The sequence below is a fragment of the Perognathus longimembris genome, chromosome 3, assembly GCF_023159225.1.
Source record: "Perognathus longimembris pacificus isolate PPM17 chromosome 3, ASM2315922v1, whole genome shotgun sequence".
NCBI classification, from domain to species: domain Eukaryota; kingdom Metazoa; phylum Chordata; class Mammalia; order Rodentia; family Heteromyidae; genus Perognathus; species Perognathus longimembris.
The window spans coordinates 75,825,542-75,846,177 of NC_063163.1; the positions used below are offsets into that span (position 1 = coordinate 75,825,542).

At 62.5% G+C, this 20,636-nt stretch overlaps 3 protein-coding genes across 4 annotated transcripts; 2 read left to right on the forward strand and 1 right to left on the reverse strand.

Moving 5' to 3' along the window:
* Positions 1–52: 52 nt before the first annotated feature.
* On the forward strand, positions 53–5,176 carry Arrdc2 (arrestin domain containing 2). Of its 2 annotated transcripts, none has more exons than XM_048342564.1 (8): positions 53–507; positions 2,458–2,524; positions 2,614–2,761; positions 2,853–2,955; positions 3,048–3,304; positions 3,396–3,558; positions 3,935–4,089; positions 4,208–5,176. In XM_048342564.1, the coding sequence occupies exons 1-8, from the start codon at positions 249–251 to the stop codon at positions 4,259–4,261; spliced, it is 1,206 nt and encodes a 401-aa protein (XP_048198521.1). In that variant the 5' UTR covers positions 53–248; the 3' UTR covers positions 4,262–5,176. The 2 variants fall into 2 exon arrangements, with proteins under 2 accessions (XP_048198521.1, XP_048198520.1); XM_048342563.1 differs by lacking the exon at positions 53–507 and adding an exon at positions 1,983–2,381.
* Positions 816–1,760, forward strand: LOC125348913 (translation initiation factor IF-2-like). Its single transcript, XM_048342565.1, has 2 exons — positions 816–1,434; positions 1,638–1,760. The coding sequence occupies exons 1-2, from the start codon at positions 904–906 to the stop codon at positions 1,758–1,760; spliced, it is 654 nt and encodes a 217-aa protein (XP_048198522.1). The 5' UTR covers positions 816–903.
* Positions 5,177–12,113: 6,937 nt separating the features above from the next.
* On the reverse strand, positions 12,114–20,434 carry Il12rb1 (interleukin 12 receptor subunit beta 1). Its single transcript, XM_048340693.1, has 17 exons — positions 20,268–20,434; positions 20,032–20,091; positions 19,456–19,582; positions 18,898–19,067; positions 17,078–17,229; positions 16,719–16,745; positions 16,436–16,469; positions 16,222–16,350; positions 15,774–15,919; positions 14,991–15,267; positions 14,691–14,867; positions 14,136–14,273; positions 13,885–14,037; positions 13,662–13,796; positions 13,072–13,168; positions 12,787–12,868; positions 12,114–12,492 (listed from the first exon to the last, which is right to left on the reverse strand). Exons 1-17 carry the CDS (start codon positions 20,335–20,337, stop codon positions 12,178–12,180), a joined length of 2,289 nt encoding a protein of 762 aa, XP_048196650.1. The 5' UTR covers positions 20,338–20,434; the 3' UTR covers positions 12,114–12,177.
* Positions 20,435–20,636: the final 202 nt, after the last annotated feature.

The following is a 20,636-nucleotide window of genomic DNA, read 5'->3' on the forward strand; positions in this document are numbered from 1 at the left end:
TGGCCGCGGCCGCCCGCGCCGTGCCTGCCACATCCGTCCCCGCCTAGTTCTGAGTCACCCGGCGCAGACAGGACCCGCCCGGCGCTGGTGGCGGCGGGGACCGCGAGCTCAGGGCCGGGCCCAGCGCGTCACCCAGGCGGAGGCGGAGGACCCGGAAGCCACGGCGGCGCAGAGCCCAAGCGAGCGCTTGCTCCCGGGCGCCCGAGGGAAGAAGCGCCGGGCGTAGTCGCGGGCACCCCGGCCGGGCCATGCGCCTGCGCTGCGTGCGCGGCTTCGCGCTGGAGCTGGCGCGGGGCCCAGGCGCGGCGTACCGAGGCGGGGAGCGGCTGTGCGGCCGCGTGCTGCTGGACGCCGCGGCGCCGCTGCGAGTGCGCGCGCTGGTGGTGGTGGCACGCGGTGGGGCGGCCACTCACTGGCTCGAGGGCCGCAGCGTGGGGGTCAACGCCGTGTCCAGCGACTTCACCGCCACTGAGACCTACCTGCGACGGCGACAAACGCTGCTGCACGGTGAGGGACCCCGAATCCCACTCCGGGAGCTCAGCCCCAGGACGCTGATCCACACCCCCGGCGCCCACGTTATCCGTCCAGCGGGGAGCCTCGGCGGGCTCAGGGGCTCCCCATGAACAGACCTCAAAAACCCCTTCTTCACTTCCTTTGTTGGGCTTTGGCGGGGCTTGAACTCAGACCCACGGTTTGCTCTACTGAGGAGCCCCGCCCTGGCCTGAGAGTCCCCAGATCTCGGGGTCCGGTGGCGCTTTCAGGGGGCTGGCCACTCGTGCCCTCAGTTCCCCTTCCTCGTGCCCACCTGGTCCCCTTCCTCGTTGGGAAGCCGCTTGGCCTTCCGTGGGCCCCTCTAACCAGGTGGGACGTCGGGGTCGCCCGCAGGGGCTCCGGAAGTGCGAGATGTCCGGGCGGTTTCGAGAGCCGCGAGGGCCAGACGAGGGCCGGCCTCCTCGGGCTGGGGGATCCGTGGAGGTGCGGGCCTGGGCCCAGCGGGTGCCTCCCAGTCCCCTCTGTCACCGGACCCCTGTTCTATGCCCAGGCCCGCCCTCCAGCGAGCCACGGTCGCCTCCTCTAGGAATCCCCGGGTTGCTCGCCCAGCCCCTCTCGCCCACTCCAAGACCCGGTGCGGATTTTGGTGGCGGTTCGTGGCCACCCCTCCTGGTGGTGCGGGGGGGCCTCGGGGATCTTCGTCGCCTGCCGGGCTTGTTGGCATCCGGCAGCGGATGGATCGGGGCGCAACGTAGCCCGCCATCGGCAGAGGGCGCCGGCTCCCCGCGGGCGGTGCCGAGCCACCGCCGCCCGCTCGGCTCGCCGCGAAGTTCTGGGGGAACTGAGGCACGGGGAAGCAGGGATCTCAGGATCGGCGATCCGCGCAGGGCCCTCAGGGGCCCACGCCGCTTTTCTCCCGGATCCTCACAAGTGGAATACGGCCTTTCTTTCTTTCTTTCTTTTTCTTTTTTTTTTTTTTTTTTTTGCCAGTCCTGGGGCTTGAACTCAGGGCCTGAGCACTGTCCCTGGCTTCTTTTTGCTCAAGGCTAGCACTCTGCCACTTGAGTCACAGCGCCACTTCTGGCCGTTTTAGGCTTCATGTATATGAGACAAGCACTCTTGCCACTAGGCCATATTCCCAGCCCGGCATACGGCCTTTCCAAGGTCCCCTTAGCGGCGGGGAAAAGTCGGTCCCGCGGTCCCAGCCCCTCCCCTCCCCAGCTGGCGCAAGCCGTCAGGGCTGCAAGCGGAGGCCGCTCAGTTGGTGACCTCAGGCTCCGGCCTGTTCCTCCAGGGCTTTAGTGTCCCCTCTTTACTCTCGGAGTCCGCGAGGACCGACTCCCCCCGGCCCGCGGGCTCCATCCCGGCGCAGGAGCTCCGCACTAGCGGGTCGAGGGAGTTGTGGTTTTGCTGCACGCCTGGGAGAAGCCACGCCCCCTCCGTGCTATTGGCCGGACCGCTTCCGGGAGGCGGTCCCCCAGGCCCGGGTCCTGCCCCCACCCTGCTCTATAAAAAACGTCCCGGCAGGGTTCGCGGGAGTTTTCAGCCCCTTCAGGGCAGCACCCCGCGAGCTTGTCTCTCCCGTTCGCGGGTTCGAGGGCAGGCTGTGCGGGCGATGCTGTTCGACAAGGTGAAGGCTTTCGTGGTGCAGCTGGATGGCACGACGGCGGGCGCGGAGCCTGTGTTCCGTGGCGGCCAGGTGGTGGCCGGCCGCGTGCTGCTGGAGGTGGGGGGCGCGGTGCGCGTGGCCGCCCTGGCGCTGAGGGCGCGGGGCCGCGCGAGCGCGCACTGGACCGAGTCCCGCAGCGCGGGTTCGAGCACCGCGTACACGCACAGCTACAGCGAGCGCGTGGAGCTCGTAGGCCACCGCGCCACGCTGCTGGCGCCAGGTACCAGGGGGGTCCCGGCCCAGGGCGCCCCGCTCGCGGGCCCCGCGCCAGCACTGAGCCTCTCCTCTGCCCCTAGACACGGGGGAGACCACGACGCTGCCCGCAGGCCGCCACGAATTCCGGTTCAGCTTCCAGCTGCCCCTGTGAGTCCGGGGGCACAGGGGCGGGGCGGGGCCAGGCCTGCGCTCGTGCTCTCCCGCGGGCCCCGCGCTGAGTCCGCTCCCTCCACCAGCACCCTGGTCACGTCGTTCGAAGGGAAGCACGGCAGTGTCCGCTACTGCGTCAAGGCCACCCTGCACCGGCCCTGGGCGCCCGCACGCCGCGCCCGGCGGGCGTTCACTGTAATCCAGCCTGTGGACATCAACACCCCCGCGCTGCTGGTGAGCCGGGCGCGGGAACGGCGGGACGGGCGCGGGGCCCGGTCCGACCGACCGTAGTCATCAAGTGAGGGATGCGGGCTGTCTCCCCCAGGCTCCCCAGGCGGGCGTCCGTGTGAAGATGGCCCGGCCCTGGTACGGCGCGCGCGGCCTGGTCTCGCTGTCTGCCAAGATCGAGCGCAAGGGCTTCACGCCAGGTACCGGGGGTGGGGGCCCGACCTGAGTGAGATGGAGGGGCGCGGCGCGGGGGTGGGGGGTGGGAAACTGAGGCCGCCCATCCTCCGCGCAGGCGAGGTGATCCCCATCATGGCCGAGGTGGACAACGGTTGTGCGCGGCCAGTGCAGCCCCGGGCGGCCCTGGTGCAGACTCAGACGTTCCTGGCGCGCGGGGCACGCAAGGAGAAGCGTGTGGTAGTGGCGAAGGGGGTGGGCGCGCCCGTGGGGCCCGGACGGCGGGCGCAGTGGCAGGGCCCGGTGCTGCGCATCCCGCCCGTGGCGCCATCAATCATGCAGTGCCGCGTGCTGCAGGTCACCTACTCCCTCAAGGTGGGGCTGGGACGCAGGGTGGGAAGATCTGGGAGGGGGGGCGTGGGGTGGGAACCAGGCCAAGCAGGTGCCCATCCTGTGTTGCCCCCAGATCTGCGTGGATATCCCCTGCACGTCCAAGCTGCTGCTGGAGCTGCCGCTGGTCATCGGCACTGTCCCCCTGCACCCCTTCGGCAGCCGCTCTTCCAGTGTGGGCAGTCAAGCCAGCTTCCTGCTCGACTGGGGGCCTGGCACCCTGCCTGAGCCGCCTGAGGGTGAGGCTGCCCTGCCCACGGGCACCTGGGTGGGCAGGCAAGGCTCAGGTCCCTATCTCCATGTCTGGGCTCTGAAAGGCTCCAGATCATGAAGTCCCTTGGGTAGCTGTGATGGGACACACCTGCAATCCCAGCCATGTGGGAGGCTTAGATGAGAAGACTGCAGTCCAAGGCCCACCTGGGCAAAAGCTTCAGCGTGTGCTTGAAAGACAACCAACTCGAAAGGGACTAGAGGTGTGGCTCAAGTGGGAGATCACCTACCTCGTGAGTCGGAGGTCCACAGTTCAAGCTCCCGAGTTACCTAAGATTAAAAATGACAGGGTGCCTCATTGCCAGGCGGGACACTCCCTCACCTCACCCAACTGCCTGCTTCCAGCTCCTCCTGCCTACTCGGATGTGGTGACCGAAGAGGGGGTGGCCACCGTGCCCAGCCCCTTCCCGCTGCCCCAGGACCTGAGCATGGGCCTAGATGGCCCCTACCTGGCCTACATCCAGGAGTTCCGCCTCCGCCCTCCACCACTCTACTCAGAGGTGAGCTCCCAGCTACTGGCTGCTGTTTTCCAGCAGCTCCAGGGGAACAGAACTCCCCTGCCAGGGCCTGAGTGCTGGGCTGCAGTGGGCATGGTGGGCTGACAGGCCTCCCTTTCAGGAGGATCTGAACCCACCTCCAGAGGCCGCCAGGCGCCACTGCGTGACCTGCTGAGTGCCCAGCAGAGGCCTAGAGGGATGAGGTGGCACACGGATGCCCGAGCGCCAAGCCTAGCACGTCCAGGTTGGCTGAGAATGCCAGGATGGACCCTCCATGGAAAGTCACGTGTCCAGGAGCATCTGCACCCTGTGCCTGGCCTGCAGGCAGTGCTGGCTTCCAGGAAGGACAAAGCCAGTGTGACACCTGAAGGGAAGGGTATTTTACCTGAGGCTTTGACATCTGAAGAGGAGTTCAGCAAGCAGACAAGTGAGGAGGAGAAGACAGCTGGTGACAGTTGGGGCCCCTTCCTCTCATGCATTGGGAGAGCAGGCCACTGGTGCCGTCCAGGCTGTGGGAGGCCTTGGAGAGTGAAGACCACTGGTGCTGTCCAGGCTGGGATTTCTGACACCCAGAACCGCAGTGCAGGGGCAGGACCAGGGAGTGAACGTCTGTGGGACTCAGGCCCTGGGTCAGGGTTGAGCATTTCAAATTGGAGTGACTAAACAATGAGCCAGGCCTGGGGTGACACGCAGCGGGACTTCCATCTGTGCAAAGGGAGGGGCAGCTGGCCCAGGTCCTCCTTAGGAGAGGTGAGGAGCTCCATGACCCCTGGGAGTGCTGGTTAGGAGGCACAGGAGGCCGGGGCCTGCAGGCTCAGTCCTTACCAGAGCTTGGAGGGCTGGTGTTGCTGTGTTGCCATCCCAGGCACCTGTGTTGAGGATCAAAGGCCTGGCTAAGGGCATGGAGGGGCCCATCCTGCAGAAAGGAAACAGGCCCAGGGACACAGGGGCCAGGGTGGGGCAGGAGCCTGGCCCTGGTGCACACATCCTCTGTGCTCTGCTGAGTTAGAGCGTGAGTGGTGGGTGGGGTCCCTGAAAGGACCTGGAGCAGAACTCTGGAGGTTTATGATTTTTATTGATTTAAAGTTCTCATTTAAAAATCAACCATTTCAAAGCATCTTCAGTTCTCTCATTTCAAAATACACCACCACTGCAATTCTACCTTCCATCCCCTCCAAAGCCCCCCAGCAGAAGCTCTGGGTCCCCTCCCCAGCCCCAGGAAGGCTCTGATCAGCTTCCTGTGCTAGGGCTTCCCACCCTCGGGTCACGTGCTCTGGGTCCTCTTTGCTTGGCTCCTGTCCTGTTTTCAAGTACCACCCATAAGGCAACAGGGTCACAGCAACATTCCTTTTTGTGGGTAAGTAATATTCTGCGGTGCTCAGGGACCCTCTCGCTCATCTGGTCCCCCTCTGCTGGGCACTTGTGGCGTCCCGGTGTGCGTTTGGCAAGGCTTTCTGCCAGCATCACTGAGCTTCTAGGCAGTGGGTGGAGAAACCAGTCCACCGAGAGTGAGGAGGCAGCAGGGCATCCCCACCCTGCCTGTGAGGGGCCCTTGGGCCAGTGTGAGGTCCTTGCTCTGGGGCCCATGATCCAGGCTCTGCCCTTGGAGATGGAGTCCACAGCCTGTTGCCCACTGCTGCCCATCGCTGCCCGGCTGCCCATTGCCACACGACACCTGAGTCTCAAGTTGTGGCTCAGGCCCCACACCCAGCTGCTCACAACTCATGCATTTAATTTATTTATACATGAATGAAGACATGGCCGGGGCCCGGTCCTGTGCAGTGCCCTGGCTGGAGCTGCACCTCTTGTTCATGGACTCCCCTGCAGGGAAGACGTCTACAAAATTAAAATCTTAACTACAATCCCTGGGTGGGCCCCAGGCCTGGCCTGGGGTCAGCGCGTCTGGCCCATGGTGGTCCTGGTTAGGGCTCTGAGCTCTGTGGTTGCCGGCATCCAGGCGTCAGTTTCCCCAGCAGTGTCCCCAGTCACAGAAGCTGAGAAATGCCCCCATCCATCCATGCCTGCTCTGGCAGTGGCTTGTTGTCCAGATCCCAGCATTGGGTCAGAGGGCAGGGAAGAGTGAGCCCCTCATCTGGGGTGAAAAAGGCACGGGACGGCCACATTGCCACAGAGGACAGCTGTACTAGCCCCTTCCCCATGAAGGGAGGACAGGCTCTGGGAACCCCATCTGCAGATGAACATTCAGGGAAGGGGATGAGCACTGGGAACCCTATCTCCAGGGGAACCCCCCGGGGAGGGGGACAGGCACTGGGAACCCTGTCTCCAGGGTCCCCTCCGGAGGGCTGGGCACTGGGAACCCCATCTGCAGATGAACATCCAGGGAGGGGGGGGGCGAGCATTGGGAACCCCATCTCCAGGGAAACCTTCCTGGGGGATGCACTTGCCTTCTCTGCCCTCCAGACCTGTAAGCCCAGCAGCTCCACCTTCGGGGCTGTGCAGAGCTGAGCCATGGCTGCCCCCATCTCCTCCCCATCTCCCCCTCAGGCACAAAGACAAGATGAGGGGATTCTGTTACTTGTGAGGACCTCACAGCATTGAGCCCCAGCTCACTGCCCCTCCCCCACCTGCGTGCACCCCCTGGGGCACAGGGTGCCAGGCAGGCTGGGTGCCCATAGGACAGGGCAGTGGCCCTGGTCTCCCTCCCGCTGGTCCCCGGCCACTGGCCAGGCGGCCCTGGCCGCTGCCAGGCACATTCTGTCCCTGGTGGCTGGCAGGAGCTCTCCCAGCGAGCTCTGGTTACGGAGGCTGTGGACCTGTAGTACTATCCCAGATGGTCTCCCTGACTGAGGCCTCCTGTTTGGGGCCTCCCTCCACTCCTCCCCCCTGGTCGTGGACCATCCCCTCCCCATCCACCCCCCCAGCACAGCCTTCTCCCACTGGGGGGTAGGGATCCCTAATCCCCCACATCTTGACCTTTCCCCTCCCTTTTCCCCCCAGGTGTGGCCTTTCCCTCATGTTGCCTCCACTCCATAGAGGCCTCCTCCCAGCCCCCCTCCAGGGTGGCTTCTCCCCCATCTCTGGCTTAGACCTGACCCTGGCCTCCTCCCAGCAGTCTCAAGAACCACAGGACCTTTGCACCTGCTCTCAGCCCAGCTTCCCCCAGATCTCCCAGTTAGTTCTGCAGACCCTGCAGGTTGCTCCCCTGCTGTGGCCATTCCTCACAGAGACTCACAGACTTTTTTTTTTTGCCAGTCCTGGGGCTTGAACGCAGGGCCTGAGCACTGTCCCTGGCTTCTTTTTGCTTAAGGCTAGCACTCTGCCACTTGAGCCCCGGTGCCACTTCTGTCTTTTTTCTATATATGTGGTGCTGAGTTGTTGAACCCAGGGCTTCATGTATACAAAGCAAGCACTCTTACTTTTATTTATCTTTGTGTGAGTCATGGGCTTGAACTGAGGGCCTGGATGCGGTCTTGAGATTTTTTGCTCAAGGCCAGTGCTCTACCCCTTGAGCCACAGCACCTCTTCCAGCCTTTTTATTTTTTTTTTTTGAGTGGTTAATTGGAGATAAAGAGTCTCACAGACTTTCCTGCCCAGGCTGGCTTCAGATCACGATCATCAGATCCCAGCCTCCTGAGTAGTTGGGATGACAGGCGTGAGCCACGGGCGCCCGGCTCGGATGCGCTCCACAGGCAGCCCAGGCTGTCCTTGAACTCAGGCCTCAGCTTTCCTGGGGCTGGGGTCCCCACCACATCTGTTTCACATGCCCGCTGGTGTCATGTCGGCGATGTGGGGCTGGCTAAGTCCTCAGCCCCAGTCTGTGGGCCCTGTGACCACATCTACAAAGCAGAAGCCCTGGCTTTGGCCTGGGCAGCTGCGCCTCGACGGCTGGAGCAGGGTGATGGAGACTGTGCATGTGCAACGTGTGTACCTGGCCTGGGCAACAACGACGCAGGCACGCTCATGAACATGTGGTCTGAACCTGCGGGTTTACCACCGGAACGGGGCCTGTGGCAGTGGGGCCCTGGGACCCCTCAGGGATAGGGAGGTCAGGAAACCCCCCTACCTTTCTGGAGTCTGACATCAGCACAACCTGTGGTCAAGGCAGGGTCGCCCAAGCTGCGCTGCACGGGTCTTGGAAACCTAAAGCTGGGCCTCGCGGGGAGATGTACGCGTGCGCGGATCCGTGGCGCAGCTGTCCAGCAGTGCGCATGCGCGTCTCTGGGCCAAGGCTGGAAGCTGATCCTGCCAAGCTTAGCGGTGTAGAGCAGGTCTCGGTGTCCTGCGTGGCATCTGCCCTGCATGGCGTCTGTCGGCAGCTCGGACTGGAGGGCAGATAGCTGTAGATTGCCATGCATCATTTTCTGCTCCAAATCTGAAGTTCTGTCCTTTCCCTCGTTCTGAGAACTGGGCCAAGCATGGGCCCACCTCAGGGCCTTTGCACCTGCTGTGCCCACACCTTGCCGTCTCCTCTTGGGCCTTGGGACAGTGACTTCTCTTGCATAGTCCTGTCCACAGACCCCAGTGTGGCCACTTCCCTCTGTGCCTCCTGGAATGATCTTAACTGACCCTCCAGGAACCTGGGGCCAACTGTCCTGTAGCCCCTTGGCCCTGTCACCTGATCAGAACCAGCCTGGGGTACAAAATCAGTCTGAGGTCACTGCTGCAGCAGACTACCTGCAGTTCACTTTCCTAGGATGCCTGAACTGCAAACTTCCCTTTCAGAACCCCACACTTTTTTTTTTTGGTTGGTTGTGGGGCTTGAACTTGAGGCCTGGGCATTGTCCTTGAGCTCTTTTGCTCAAGGCTAGCACTCTACCACTTTGAGCCACAGCTCCACTTCCAGTTTTTGAATGGTTGGAGAGAAGTGTAATGACCTGGGAAAGAGGAAATCCACAAAATCCACCGAGGCATGGTTGAAGGTGACAGATGTGTTTTATTAGTTGGTCTACAACTGCCTTGCCCTGGGCTCCCTCAGAACTAGGAGCAGCTGCAGCCTCCAAGGGGGCAAGTTTTTTCCTTTCTTCCTTTCCACAGGCTTCTTCCGCAGGCCTCTCGTTCTCCGCAGGCCTCACAGCTCTCTGCAGGCCTTGCGACTAATGCAGGCCTCTCACAGGCCTCAGTGTTCTCCTCCTTGCAGACCCAGACTCGGGCCTCTCCACCCGGCAGGCATGGGGCTCAGGCCTCTCCACACTGCAGGTCCCGACATGGGCCTCTGTTCTCTGCAGGCCGGCCCCTCAGGTTATCACAGAAGAGTTACTCATGGAGAATTTCTGCCCAGGCTGCCTTTGAACCACAATCCCCAATTCTCAGCCTCCTGAGTAGGTAGGATGGCAGGTGTCTAAACCCCACGTCTTGGGCTGGGAATATGGCCTAGTGGCAAGAGTGCTTGCCTCATATACATGAAGCCCTGGGTTGATTACCCAGCATCACATATATAGAAAACTGCCAGAAGTGGTGCTGTGGCTCAAATGGCTGAATGCTAGCCTTGAGCAAAAAGAAGCCAGGGACAGTGCTCAGGCCCTGAGTCCAAGGCCAAGGACTGGCAAAATAAATAAGTAAACCCCACGTCTTTTCTCCCTACCTCTTGCGGCTCTCAGGTGTAGCCTCCTGGAGCAGAACCTCTGCTTGGCCTCAGGCCCAGTTGCCAGGAAGTCCTGGGCTTTGAAGCTGTGTAAGGGTTTTGGGCTGTAGTTGAAAAGGCTCCAGGAGTGTTAGACATGGGCAGAAGGGAGGCCCCAACCCTTGGGGATCCAGCTATTATTAAGGGCATGACACTAGGCCTGGGAGGGGGGGGGGGACTTGCGTCACCTCTCAGCCCCACAGGAAGTACAGGGAAACTAAGGCTCGGGTGCCTGACTGCTTAGAGGCCGAGTGGAAGTTGTCTGGTCTTTGAGCAATTTGTGAGGACCTCCCCATGACTGAAGACTGAGGGTGATCCCCATCGGATCACTAGGTCACCCCCGGTTTTTCTGGCCCCTGGCAGTGTTTTGGTTTCGGCAGGATGGAGCCAGGCAGGGAGAGTCGGTTCCTGGTTCCTGTCCAGCAGGTCAGGTCGGCCCAGGGAGGGGCAGGAGCCAAGACAGGGGAGTGTGGAGGTTGGGACGCCCCCCCCCCCCCGCCTGTCTCATCCCCCCTCTGTTCCCCCCCCCCCCGCCCCGCTCCCATGCATGGCCAGTCCTGGCCCTGCCAAGGTTCCACTGCTCTGTCCTTAAACATTAATGAAGCAGGGAGGCTGCTGGACCGGGAGGGGGCAGAGTGTGGCCCAGTGGGTGCCAAGAAGACAGAGGCCCCCCCAGGGGAAGCAGGCGCTGGGCCACATCTGGGGAGGAGAAGGAAGAGGGAAAGGGAGGGGGAGGAGAAGAGGCAGTGGGGGAGAGGGAGGAAGGGAAGGGGGAGAGGGAGGAGGAGAGGGGAGGAGCAGAGCGGGAGGGGGAGAGGGAGGAGGGGGAGGGGAGGAGTAGAGTAGGAGGGGGAGAGGGAGGAGGGAAGAGGAGGAGCAGCAGAGGGGGAGGGGGAGAGGGAGGAGAGGGAGAGGAGGAGCAGAGGGACAAGGGGAGGGGGAAATCTCCAGGCCAGCCTGGGCCACTGATGGCGACTCTACCCCCAAACAATAAGGGAAGAAGAAAGGTGAGTCGGGCGGCTGAGTTCCTGGCTGACACCTGAGCTCAGTTCCTTCCCTGGTGCCGCGGGGCAGGACACGGGATCCAGGAGCCGCGTGTGTAAAGGGCCCCGTGACGACGAGGGCCGGGGAGGGCCGAGCCAGGGGTCCGCGCTCACCGAGGCCTCCACGACGCGAGTGGCCGCGTGGTCCGCGCGTGGGCCCCGCGAGGACCGGCCGGCCGGCACAGAACAGAGCCGCCACGCTGTGGGAGAACCTGCCCTTCACCCCATTGGCAGGGAGGCCGCGGCGGGAGGTTCTCCATCCGCAGGGACACAACAGGATGGGCCGTGGATGCCGAGGATGCTTCCCCTTCCAGGTGGGGAATCTGAGGCCCCCGTGCGGGGCGGAGCCGGCTGCCTGCCCAGCGGGCCAGAGCCCGGATGGAAGCTGTACGGAGACCCCAGACTCAAGGAGGGCTGGGCAAGCATGCCAGTGGCTGTTCCCTGGTGGCCCGGGATGCAGAGGAGGGGGCCTGAGGGCGGGGAAGGGACGCGGAGGCGGGGCTTGAGGGCGGGGAAGGGACGCGGGGGCGGGGCCTGAGGGCGAGGAAGATACTCGGGGACAGGGCCTGAGGGCGGGGGCGGGGCGGGGCCTGAGCGTGGGGGAGGGACTCGGGGGCAGAGGGCGGGGCCAGAGGGTGAGGGAGGGACTCGGGGGCGGGGCCTGAGGGCGGGGAAGGGGGCGGGGCCTGAGGGCAAGGAAGGGACTGGGGAGGGGAGGAGGGGGGGCCTGGGGATGGGAAGGGACGCTGGGGCGGGCCTGGGGCGGAGACCTGGGTTGCGGGGAGGGGCGATGGGGGCCTGCTCCCTGCAGCCCTGCGTCCACCATCCAGGCCCCTCCCTACCCTGGTTCTGCAGGTGCCCATGTTGACCCCGCCTCAGTTCCCCCAAAACTCGTGTTTCCTGGGGGCCTCCAATGAGAGGAATGAACAAAGTGATGAATGAGTGAATGAATGAATACATGAGCGAATAAATGGACAAATGTGAATGGGCTAGTGAATGAATGAATAGATAAGTGGGCAAGTGGTCACATGCATGGACAAATGAAAGAATGTACAGACATTAGCCAGGCGCTGGTGGCTCACGCCTGTCATCCTAGCTACTCAGGAGGCTGAGATCTGAGGATATCCGTTCAAAGCCAGCCTGTGCAGAAAAGTCCATGAGACTCTTACCTCCAATAAACAAAGAAGAGACCAGAAGTGGCTCTGCAGCTCAAAAGGTAGAGCACTAGTCTTGAGCCAAAGCTCAGGGACAGTGCCCAGGCTTTGGGTTCAAGCCCCAGGACACACACACATACACACACACACACACACACACACACACAAACACGAATGCATGAACAAGTGTGAGCCATGAATAAAGGAATGAGCGAAGAAATGCATGAAAAGGTGAACAGCCGTGATTCATTGGGGTGGACAGGGATCATGCCCACTCCTGGCTCTACAGGTCAGTCCCCCATGCAGTGAGTGCTTAATAACCAGCTCGGACACCACAGCGGTCAGGGTTCTGGCCTGGGGACTGAGGCAGCGGATGCTGGCTCTTCCTCTTCAGTCCAGGGCCACCCAGGGTCAGCACAGTCGGAATCACCCTGCCTTGGTCTGCGCTGAGCAGTGAGAGCTCAGTCTCCTGAGAGGGGCCCTGGGCCTCCTGGTGGCCTTGTTCTCCATCCTCCGTGGCACCCTGTCGCTCCAGAGCCTTGATGCCATCAGCCTCGTCCTGTGATGTCACCACCAGGGTCTCCTCTGGGTATGCCTCGGGGTCCCCGGGGCCGCCCCATTGCCAAATCTGCAAGGGAGGGTATAGGTTGCTGAGGCAGAGCCCACCTCCATCCTCCCTCAGGGGTGGGCGTAGCATCGGCCGAGGCAGCCAATCAGAGCACTTCAGCAAGCTGGGGGGGGGGGGAATAAGCACGTGGCCAATTAGGGAAGGCCCAGAGACTTTGGCTTCAGGCCAATTGGGGGGGGGCAAGGTAATATGCCTCACCCACAGGGTGGTTAGCTGCATCCAGAGAGGCAGAGGCAGATTTCAGACCCACAGTGTAAGCCACAAGAGAGCTGGAATTTGGGAAGGAATCTTTACCTGCTTACCCTGGCTGACAGGGAACTCCACTGCGGTGCTGGCATAGGGTGTAGGCAGGGGAGGGCACAGGTGCCACAGTGCCCTGGGGATGAGGAAGGTGGGTCAGAGCGTGGCATTTCCCTCCCGAGTCCTGGTTAAGTTGTTAGGAGTGTGGGGAGGAGAGAGGCAGGTTCCAGCCTCGCCTCTGCTCAACTGATCCTCAGAGCCTGTTTTCTCATCTCCCAAAGGCCTCTCTGGAGAGACACCGTTATTGCTGCTGTGGTTATGATGACTTGGGGGCGTTACCTGCTCAGGCCCAGGTACCCCAAAGCACCCAGGAAGAGGATGCTCACGAAACTGCCCAGAGATGCCAGGATGACGGACACACGGGAGATCTGGGTCTCTGGGGAGGAGGGAGAACCTGGTTGTGGGAGGGAGTCCCTCAGCCTCCCACGAACCCCTAGACTGGGGAGGGCAGAGCCTGGCCCAAGTTCCCCCAGCCCAGTAGTATCAGGCCACGGCAGAGGGGAGGTTTGCCTTGCTCCCTGAATGAGGGGTTTGTGGGTGGGCTTTGAAGGATGAATTCCTATTCATCCTTCTGACAAATGAGTGCAATGGGCCAGGCTGGGGCTGGGGACCACTCTGACCGGTCTTGGGCGCAGGACGCGGGATGGACTCACCCAGGCGGAAGCGCTGGGGCGGGCTCCACGTGCCCGGCAGCCAGGCTGGGGCTGGGGACCACTCTGACTGCTCTTGGGCGCGGGGCCCAGGGCGCGGGATGGACTCACCCAGGCGGAAGCGCTGGGGCGGGCTCCAGGTGCCCGGCAGCCAGGCTGGGGCTGGGGACCACTCTGACTGCTCTTGGGCGCGGGGCCCGGGGCGCGGGATGGACTCACCCAGGCGGAAGCGCTGGGGCGGGCTCCAGGTGCCTGGCAGCCAGGCTGAGTCCGCGCGCACCTGCACGGAGTACACCACACCCGCCCGCAGGCCCTGAAGGGTGACGCGCGTCTCGGAGGGGCTCACGAGCAGCTCTGCGGGGAGGGGGCAGCCATGAGTCCTGGACGCGGGGTTTCCTCCCCCGTGCCCCACCGTCACCGCGCGCCCCAGTCGCCTCCGCACCTGCCACGCCCCCCGCGTCGTCCCCACAGCGCACCAGGTAGCGATGCAGGGCTCCGGGGCAGGCCCGGAGCTTGGACTCTGTCCAGGACACCACGGCCGCCGAGCCGCCCAGGCTGTTCACCCACACGCGCTGCGGGGTCCCCGCCGCCGAGACTGCGGGAGGAGCACGCGCGGGTGAGCACGACCACCAGGGCCCGCAGCCCGGAGAGCGGGAAGCAGGGCCGCGGGAGCCTGGGCCGGGCGGCGCTCACCGTTGCCCCCGAAGTAGTAGCTGGACACGACCGAGGCCCAGGACGTGGTCTTTTTCGGGAACGCGGAAGCGAAGACGGAGACTTTGTAGCACTGCTCCTGCCCCAGGTCCCCAGACGCCACAGCCCAACTGTGTTTCACTGCACGGGAGCGGGAAGCGTCAACTGTGCCGGCAATCGGCCACCGGCGCCCTGGAAACTCCTACGCCAGCCCCCAAGCCCCGGCCACGATGCCCATTCTCCAGGCACTCTGCCCGGAAGCTGGGTCCCCGCGGGGCGCCCTCCTGGCCCCGGGCAAGAGGTGGGGGTCGGACACGGCCTGCCCCCCTCTTCCCCCAGCGCCCCAACACATCATTAATTTTCACCACCTCTTGCGAAATGCCACCTCAGCGCAGCTCAAGCTTATTTATCCAACACCTAGGGAAGTGGCGCCATTACCCAGGGTGTCAGTGTCCCCGCCCTTCCCCGCAGAGCCCGCACGCAGCTTGGGTGTCCCCCGCGTCCGAATGCAGCCCGTGGGCCCCGCGCGCAGAAGGGGGACCAGGGCCAGTTCCGTACCCATGCCCGCCTGGTCGCCGTCCAGCGGAGTGATCCGCTCGCAGTGGCCGGGGGCACCGTCCTGGCCGTGAGGCTGCCACTCCATGCAGTATGTGGTACCAGGCGCCCGCGCGGCCCACTGCAGGGAGGCGAGCCCCGAGCCCTCAGCGCCGGCCCTCAGGTTCAGCACTCCGCGCTCTGCCACGAAGAGAGAAACCGCCATGGCCCCGTGCTCCGCGTACCGCGGGCCGGGCGGTGCTGCGTGCTCGGTACCTCTTCCCCATCGGCGCTCCCTGGCTACTGCCCGCCCTCCCCGAGCACCTGCAGGGTCCCGGGCCGGAAGCTTCCAGGTCCGGTTGTGCCCTAGGTGGAAGCGGCTGCAGGAGAAGACGGCCAGGTCGTAGGCGGCCCCGGACAGGTGGAATTCGAGCTTCCGGCGCCGGGTGCGGCGGGCCCGTCCACACTGTAGGCGCCCGGTGCGGACCGGCCCGGGCCGCGGCTGGAGGCAGCAGGAGCGCATGTGCACGCTCACTTGGTGGATGACCTGCGCGCCAGAATCAGGGTCCCCGCAGCCCTCAGGGGGCTCCGGCTGCAGCGGCTGCGGGGGGGGGGGGAGAGGACAGAGCTGGCCAGGGGTCAGCAAGAGCCCTTGCACAGGTTGGATTGGGGGTGCCCGCCTATGACCCCGAGTTCCAGGGTAAATCAAGCTGCATGTGGAGGCCTTGACTTCAGAAGTCCAAGGTAGCCGGGGCTGCCCATGACTCATGCCTGTAATCCTAGCTACTCAGGAGGCTGAGATCTGAGGATCATGGTTCAAAGCCAGCCCAGGCAGGAAACTGTGAGACTCTTATCTCCAAGTAACCACCAGAAAAACGGAAATGGTGCTGTGACTCAAAGGGTAGAGCTCTAGCTTTGTGCTCAGGGACAGTGCCCAGGTCCCAAGTTCAAGCCCTCCGATGGACCAAAAAAGAAAAGAAAAGAAAGCAATGTCTAGTCAAGGTGCTGTGGCCGGCTGCAGCAGTGGGGCCCCGTTTCCCTCTGGTCCCCACACCCCGTGTCCACTGTGGGTGCCTCCACCACTAAGCAGCAGGCAAGGCTTCCCACATCTCTTTCGGACCCCAAATCTCCACCTCCACGGCTGTCTGGACCCCCGGGGCCCGGCTTCACCTGGTCCAGCACGGTTACCCTGCGCCTCCCCTCAGGGCCCAGCGGCTCCTCCTTGAAGGTCACGTTGGGGGGCGGAAGGGTGCCTGGGGGGGGTGGCAAACAGTCCTTGGAGAAGCCTGGAGCCACCTCGCCGCCATGCCCCATGAGGGAACAAAGCTGCTGGGGGCTGTTCTGGGCGGTGGCTCTGTCCACGGGTGCTGTGCGCTGGGGGCTCCCATGTGACAGAGGAGCCCAGAGTTAGGAGGCCTGTTTACCAGGTGCCTGGTTTCTGCCACCCAGTGTCTAACATCTGCCCCTCCACTCTTGCCCCTCCACATTTCTTCCTTTTCTCTTTCCCTGCTGGGACCATCAAGGGCTCCTCAGGGCTGTGGTCTCCGCCTCTCACCGTGGGGGACGCACACCGACTGACTCCAGTCGCTCCATGGGCCTCCCGGGGCCCCGGACGAGGCCAGGCGCCGCCGCCGGATCTGGATCTCCTGGGCCGCCTCCGGGTCCAGGGGGAACGAGCAGGACTCTGGGGAGACGAGCGTGAAACCTTGCTCCTGGGAGGCCCAGCATCGTGCCCCAGGCACCGCCAGGCTGCCTTCCTGAGGACTCACCTAGGCTGGCTGCAGCAGGAGGTCCACAGTCGCTCTGGGAAGACATAATGAACAGTGCTAGACCCAGGCGGGATGGCGCCCTCCCCTGCCCTCCCCTGCCCTCCCCTCCCATCCTCTCTCCTGTCTCTCCCTCTCCCCCATGGGTGTCCTGGCTCAGTGCAATGAGGGATGGGTGAAGGGATGGATGGAAAGACAAACCAAACGGATGTGTGGGTAGAGGTGTGGTTGCGTGAATGAATGAGTGAATGAGTGAATGAGTGGCGTGTCAGGCCTTTGGCCCGACCTTGACCAGCAGCTGGGTCACCTTTCTCTGAAACCAGTGAGGGTGAACAGGTGGCAGCAACTGAGGAGCATTGGGGGGGAAGGGAGGAGCCAGGGGCGGGGCTTGACACGGTGGGCGGAGCTGGGCGGGGCTTGTGGTGAGTGACTTGGGGCTGCTTGGAGGCGTGGTTTTGATGTGTGGGAGGGGCAGGGCCTGCTGGGGCGGGGCTTGTCATGGTGGGCAAGCACCCTGAATGTGGTGTGCCCTGGACCTGGTGCTGTGGGCGGGGCTTGGCATCTCGGGGCGGGGCTCTGCATAGATGGGCGGGGCCTGGTGGGTGGGCGGGGCGGAGTCCTAGATACACTCAAGACTGGACTCACTAACTGCCAGGAGCCGCGGGGCGTCCGGCGCTGGAGCTGCACATGGGCCTTGTCCTGGGCCTCCTCCGGGGCCTTCCATTCCATCCTCAGCGTCTCCGTCTCCGGGCTCCAGTTCACCTTGATGGCCTCTTTGGCAGGAGGGTCGTATTTCACTGCAAGCAGAGGTGGGCCCGCAGGGGCTGGGATCTGAAGATCCTGGCGTCCTGGAAAATCTGCCTGGGTGATCCACTAAGTCTCCCCGATGAGAGAGTCGGGGTCCAACTAGGCCTGGTTCTAGCCTGTGGCATGGAGTGGTCGCCATTGTCTGGTTCCTGAAAATCCCTTCATAAAATAGTGATTCCAGGGGGCTGGGGATATGGCCTAGTGGCAAGAGCGCTTGCCTCATATACATGAAGCCCTGGGTTCAATTCCCCAGCACCACATATACAGAAAATGGCCAGAAGTGTCGCTGTGACTCAAGTGGCAGAGTGCTAGCCTTGAGCAAAAAGAAGCCAGGGACGGTGCTCAGGCCCTGAGTCCAAGGCCCAGGACTGGCCAAAAATAAAAAATAAAATAAAAATAGTGATCCCAGGGCTGAGAATGTGGCTTAGCGGTAGAGTGCTTGCCTAGCATGCATGAAGCCCTGGGTTCCATTCCTCAGCACCACATAAACAGAAAAAGCCAGAAGTGGTTCTGTGGCTCAAGAGGTAGAGTGCTAGCCTTGAACAAAAAGAAGCCAGGGGCAGTGCTCAGGCCCTGAGTCCAAGCCCTAGGACTGGCCCAAAACAAAACAAAACAGTGATCCCAGTGGCCCAGATAGGGCCACGAGTCACCCGGGACTGCGGCTCTGAGTCGGCTGGACAAATCCCACCCACCTGAGACCCACAGGCCTGAGAAGAGTCATTCTTTTCTCCTTGATCATGCTATTCCTGATCACAAAAGTGAGAGGGATAAAGCCCAGGGCCATGCTGAGCTCAACGTGTGTGCCCTCACCAGCACCAATCCTGGGGCCTGAACTCAGTGCCTAGGCACTGACCCTTATGGGTTTTTTTTGCAGAAGACTGGTGCTTTGTCACTTGAGCCACAGCTCCACTTCCAGCTTTTGCTGGTTGATTGGAGACAAGAATCTCACAGACATTCCTGCCTGGGCTGCCTTTGGACTTTGGTCCTCAGCTCTCAGCCTCTTGACTAGCTAGGAATATAGGCCTGAGCTAATTGGCACCCCTCTTATTATTTTAAATATATATGATCTTTAAGGTATTGCTTTTAAATTCCATTTTTATTTTTTGCCAGTCCTGGGGCTTGAACTCAGGGCCTTGGCACTGTCCTGAGCTTCTTTTTGCTCAAGAATAGCACTCTACCACTTGAGCCACTGCACCAATTCCAGCTTTTTCTGTTTATGTAGTTCTGAGGAATTGAACCCAGGTCTTCTTGAATGCTAAGAAAGCACTCCATCACTAAGCCATACTCCCTCCCAGTCTGTTACTTTTAAATTCTGACTCCGGGAAAAAAAAAATACTGCCTTCAGGGCTGAGTGTTACCCAGTAGTTAGAGTAGCAGGTGCAAGATCCGGGATCCCACCCCCATTGCAGGCAACCCAGTGCTGAAGGAGAATGTAGCTGGATCTCTTTGGCACCCCTCAAGTTCCCTGCATAAGGCAGGTGGTGCCTCCCTGACAAGGCCCCAGCCCATGCCTGGCCCCAGTGGAGCGCCTTCAGCCAGGCCTGCACCCCATAGTGCCTGGGGCAGGGTGAGTGCAGTCCCCAGTGGATGCTGCGGCTTGGTGGCATGAGACCCGGGGTACAGCCTGGCCTGGCCCAGAGTGCCAAGGCAGTGCTCACCCCAGTTGTAGAGCGTCAGCGTGAGTCCAGACGATCTTGCCGTCTGGTTCCGGACCCAAGTCTCTACCCAGAGTGAGACGTTGGACAGCACTGACACACCATCCTGCTCTGAGAAGTGCACCTGTGTGTCCTGGTGGGCCGCAAAGTAGCAGCAGCGCTTGGTATCCATGCTGCAGGAGAACAAGGGAAGGGCAGGTGTCTGAGCCCCAGGGTCCCAAAAGGCCCAGCACAGGCCTCCCTGGGAAAGGGAGGGTGGAAAGACAGACAGATGAATGGATGGATGGATGGATGGCGAGTGGATGAAAGGTGGATGATGGATGGATGATGGGTGATGGATGGATGGGTGATGGACTGGTGGGTGGGGTGAGTGGCTAGAACTGATGTGTAGATGGTGGTGGGATGAAAGCAGGACTTCAGGACTTCTGTGGCTTCCTGACTTTTGCTCCCACAATCCCCCTGCCTTTATTCACCTCAGAGGAATGGTTCCTACCATGGTGGCATGGCTATGTGGCTCTCTGGAGCCAGGGCTGGGTGGCAAGAGCAGGGTGGGGTCCTCACCAGCACCTCAGGAAGTGGCGGACCTCGGCTGTGGGCCCCTCATAGCTCCAGGAGCAGCGGTACTCGGAGCTGGAGTCTCGGTAGCAGCTCAGGTCCTTGGGGCCTAAGGCAGAATCTGCAGGGGACCCTGGGGTGGGGGATAAAGCTGGAAAAGGTGACCTTCTCCATGCTGAGCCCTGCCCACACCACTGCAGGCCAGCCCCACTGCCTCAGGGCCTCCGCACATGCTGCACCCGCTGCCTGGGACCCCTACTTCCCAGGCCCATGGGTCCTCTTCTCTCGCATTGCTGGCGATGGAGCTGTGGAACCCCTGTGTGCCAGACAAGGCCAGTACACAGTGCTTTGAAAGGAAGAAAGAAGGGGGGCAAGGCGCTGCCCCATGCCCGGCACTTCCTGGTGCCCACTGGCTCCGCGTGTGCTGTGTGCACATGCCTGTCCCTGCAGCCCTCCTGGGGAGCTTGACTCCAGGACACCCCAAGCCTGAGGAAAATAGGCAGCAGGCTGGGGACTGGGCCCTAGAGCGAGAGGGGGCCCCCTGGCTGCCAGAGCAGCCAGGCTGGTGGGAGCACAGCGTACCTGAATCCGGGCCCCCGAAAGGCAGGTCCTGGAAGCAGCACCCACCGCAGGCACAGGAGGCTGCAGGCGACAGGGACACAGCCATCAATGGGCAGACGGTGTGGGCATGGGGCGCCGTGGCCCCTTGGCTCTGAACCTTCCCATCCTGCCCACATCCACCCAACCTCTGTCCACCCACCCAGCTGCCCATGCTGTCCAGCCCAGCTCCAACCATCTCAAAAGGGGTGGGGTCTTACCGCCCCAGCAGGACAGCACAAGGAGGGAGAACAGGCGCAGGCCTGCCAATAGCAGCCCCATTGGGCCCATAAGGAGCCCAGTGGGCTCCTACACGTCCCTCAAAGCCCCAGGTACCCAGTCCCCTTTTTGGAACACACTGGAACTAAGGAAGGAGAAAGCTAGAAAGCCCCACGTTCTGACCCAGACAAATCAAACTGAAAGAGAAACCCAGGAAGTCAGGGCGGAGCCTCACCTTGGCTCTCATCAGACCCTGGGGGTGCCCCTGCCTGCTCCCATCCAGCCCCCCCAGGGGAACCTGGGTCCCTGGGCTGGCTGGTTCATGTTTCCCAGCCTTGTGTCCTGAATAACACCCCCCCCCCATCTTCAGA

What these genes read in the sequence shown, in the direction of transcription:
- LOC125348913 (XM_048342565.1), top strand. Translation starts at nt 904, where the DNA reads ATGTCCGGGCGGTTTCGAGAGCCGCGAGGGCCAGACGAGGGCCGGCCT. An exon ending in CCTCACAAGTGGAATACGGC is followed by an intron (nt 1,435 to 1,637) that starts CTTTCTTTCTTT and finishes TATTCCCAGCCC; the next exon opens with GGCATACGGCCTTTCCAAGG.
- Arrdc2 (XM_048342563.1), top strand. Translation starts at nt 2,108, where the DNA reads ATGCTGTTCGACAAGGTGAAGGCTTTCGTGGTGCAGCTGGATGGCACG. An exon ending in TCAACACCCCCGCGCTGCTG is followed by an intron (nt 2,762 to 2,852) that starts GTGAGCCGGGCG and finishes TGTCTCCCCCAG; the next exon opens with GCTCCCCAGGCGGGCGTCCG. An exon ending in AGGTCACCTACTCCCTCAAG is followed by an intron (nt 3,305 to 3,395) that starts GTGGGGCTGGGA and finishes TGTTGCCCCCAG; the next exon opens with ATCTGCGTGGATATCCCCTG.
- Il12rb1 (XM_048340693.1), bottom strand. Translation starts at nt 20,337, where the DNA reads ATGGGCCCAATGGGGCTGCTATTGGCAGGCCTGCGCCTGTTCTCCCTC. An exon ending in CGCCACTTCCTGAGGTGCTG is followed by an intron (nt 19,068 to 19,455) that starts GTGAGGACCCCA and finishes GTTCTCCTGCAG; the next exon opens with CATGGATACCAAGCGCTGCT. An exon ending in TCCTGCTGCAGCCAGCCTAG is followed by an intron (nt 16,351 to 16,435) that starts GTGAGTCCTCAG and finishes TCGTCTCCCCAG; the next exon opens with AGTCCTGCTCGTTCCCCCTG.